Source organism: Fukomys damarensis, unplaced genomic scaffold (assembly GCF_012274545.1).
Source record: "Fukomys damarensis isolate Sample0158 unplaced genomic scaffold, DMR_v1.0_HiC HiC_scaffold_15, whole genome shotgun sequence".
NCBI lineage: Eukaryota > Metazoa > Chordata > Mammalia > Rodentia > Bathyergidae > Fukomys > Fukomys damarensis.
Window position 1 is genome coordinate 3,454,872 of NW_022900927.1, and position 2,078 is coordinate 3,456,949.

The 2,078-nt window shown below is 35.7% G+C and overlaps 1 protein-coding gene across 8 annotated transcripts in view; it reads right to left on the bottom strand.

Moving 5' to 3' along the window:
- The window catches only part of LOC104875761 (merlin), a 74,067-nt gene that overhangs the window by 63,435 nt on the left and 8,554 nt on the right, over nt 1-2,078 (bottom strand). For 7 of the 8 annotated variants that reach the window (XM_033763528.1, XM_033763534.1, XM_033763532.1 and 4 more), the window contains exon 2: nt 715-780. In XM_033763528.1, coding sequence (XP_033619419.1) covers nt 715-731 — 17 coding nt within the window. In that variant the 5' untranslated portion in view covers nt 732-780. Of the gene's footprint in view, nt 1-714; nt 781-1,827; nt 2,037-2,078 lie in introns of those variants that run through there. The other variant, XM_033763527.1, reaches the window with a different exon arrangement.

A 2,078-nucleotide genomic window follows, 5' to 3' on the forward strand; every position in this document is an offset into this window, starting at 1 on the left:
AAGAAACATGACAGATAGGAGACACAGAGATACAGGACTCCAAATAATAGCATTATCAGACAGACTTCAAAATAATTGTATTTGTCAGGCATGGTGGTACATACTTATAATTCTAGCACTCAGGAGGCTGAGGCAGGAGGATTCTGAGTTTGAAAGAGCATGGGCTACATAGTGAATTTAAGGGCAGCCTGGAATATATAGCAAGACCCTGTCTAAAAAAAGTCGTTCAATACATTCAAGTAAATAAAAGGCAAAGGTGAGACATTCAGCACGCAATTTGAAATTATCAAAAAATGTAGTACAAATTTTACAGCAGGTCATGGTGACACATACCTCTGACTCTAACACTCTAGGACAGCGATAGTGAACCTTTTAGAGCTGTCAGGGCTAACAAACACTCGGATGCAGTACACGTGCCATAGGTTCGCCACCACAGCTCTAAGAGGCTGAGGCAAGAGGGTCACAGGTTCAAGCCCAGACTGGGTGATTTAGGAATTTAGTGAGACCCTGTCTCAAAACAACAACAACAAAAAGAAAGAAAGAAAGAAAAACAGGGAAAATGAAAGGAGTGGTCAGAGATGTAGCTCAGTGCAAAGATTCTTGGATCAATCCCCAAAACTGTCAATAATAAAATGAATCCCCAATACTAAAAAAAAAAAAAAAGAAATTCTCCAACTCTATAATTTTGTGAATGAATTTCATATTTCTACTTACCTCATTTTTTCCACCATCCTCTTTCCACCTCTGTCTCTGTCTCCCTTCTTTCTGTATCATTTTTTTCTGTAAATGAGAAAGAAGAAACATAAAATAGAATGCCAATCGCAAATGGTAACTTATATTTAAACCTCAAAGTTTAATCACTATTTGATAATCAAGATAAAAAATTAAACATTTTAAATGTTGATCTTGTTTGAATTTATTTTTTCACAAATATTTGAAAGCATAACTTTTTATGAAAAAGTACTAAAACAGGAGGTCATGACATGCCTTTTACTATGCTGTAGTGTAATAATATAATGCTTGAGTGTAGAAAGTGTCTTTTGCAAAAAAAAAAAAAATATCAGGCAGAATTATCATTTAATAATACTCTTCAAACATCTTTAAAAAACCACTGACCATTTGCACCGTAAGAGCAGAATGCATGCTCCACTTTAGGAAATTTGAGCCATTTTGAATAAAAAGGTAAATAAACAAGACAATTTATTGAATATAAGTATGTAAATTCATGTCTTATAGCACAGAGAAAGAAAGTGGGAAATGACACGTGTCAGAAAATCCAGTGCCTTTTCTTGCCATGACTTTATCCACATGATTTCTCTCCTAACCTGATGTCTCATTTGCTTTATCTTTGAGCCCCAAATGCTGACAGAGTACTGAGCTAAGCCATCACAACTCATGCTGTAATATCTCAACGTGTTATTTTCACTCAAGCCTTGCATTTATAGAGATTGATTAGCTGGTTGTAGGTCCCCAACAACAGTGGGAGGAGGAATACAGTAGACTACTGTAGTTACAAACACACTGTGAATCAATAAGTGTCAGGAAAGACGTGTCTACAGCTTCATCCAGAACCTCCACAAACAAACATTTCCGTTGAGCTACTGAAAAACATGATCTGGTTTTTCAAACAGTAAAGTAACAGGCATTTTACTACATAAATTATATCATAGATAACTATCAGGTAAAGCTGACATTTCAAGAAATAAAATGAAAACACAAAAGATTTTTTAGAGCTTTAAACTTTACATTTTAGGTCCGCTGAACTATGTAATTTTCAAGTCAACTCCATGGGATAAAGATAATTTTCCCATTTGAAATTAATCTTACATGTTTAGTGGTTGCTCAAAAAGTTGAATGTCTACATCTGTTGATACTGCTTTTCTACAGAAACAATGGATTCTAGAACCAACAGGGACTCTCATCTCAAAAAGCAGACTGAAGCTCTATTTAAATGTGTAATAAAATCCAAACCAGCAGAATGATAAAAATGTGAATAAATGTGTGAAAATGGACACAAGCTAATGAGAGAACATTCACTGGGGCCCCGCTCGGGCCGCGCCGCATCACAGGCAGCAGAT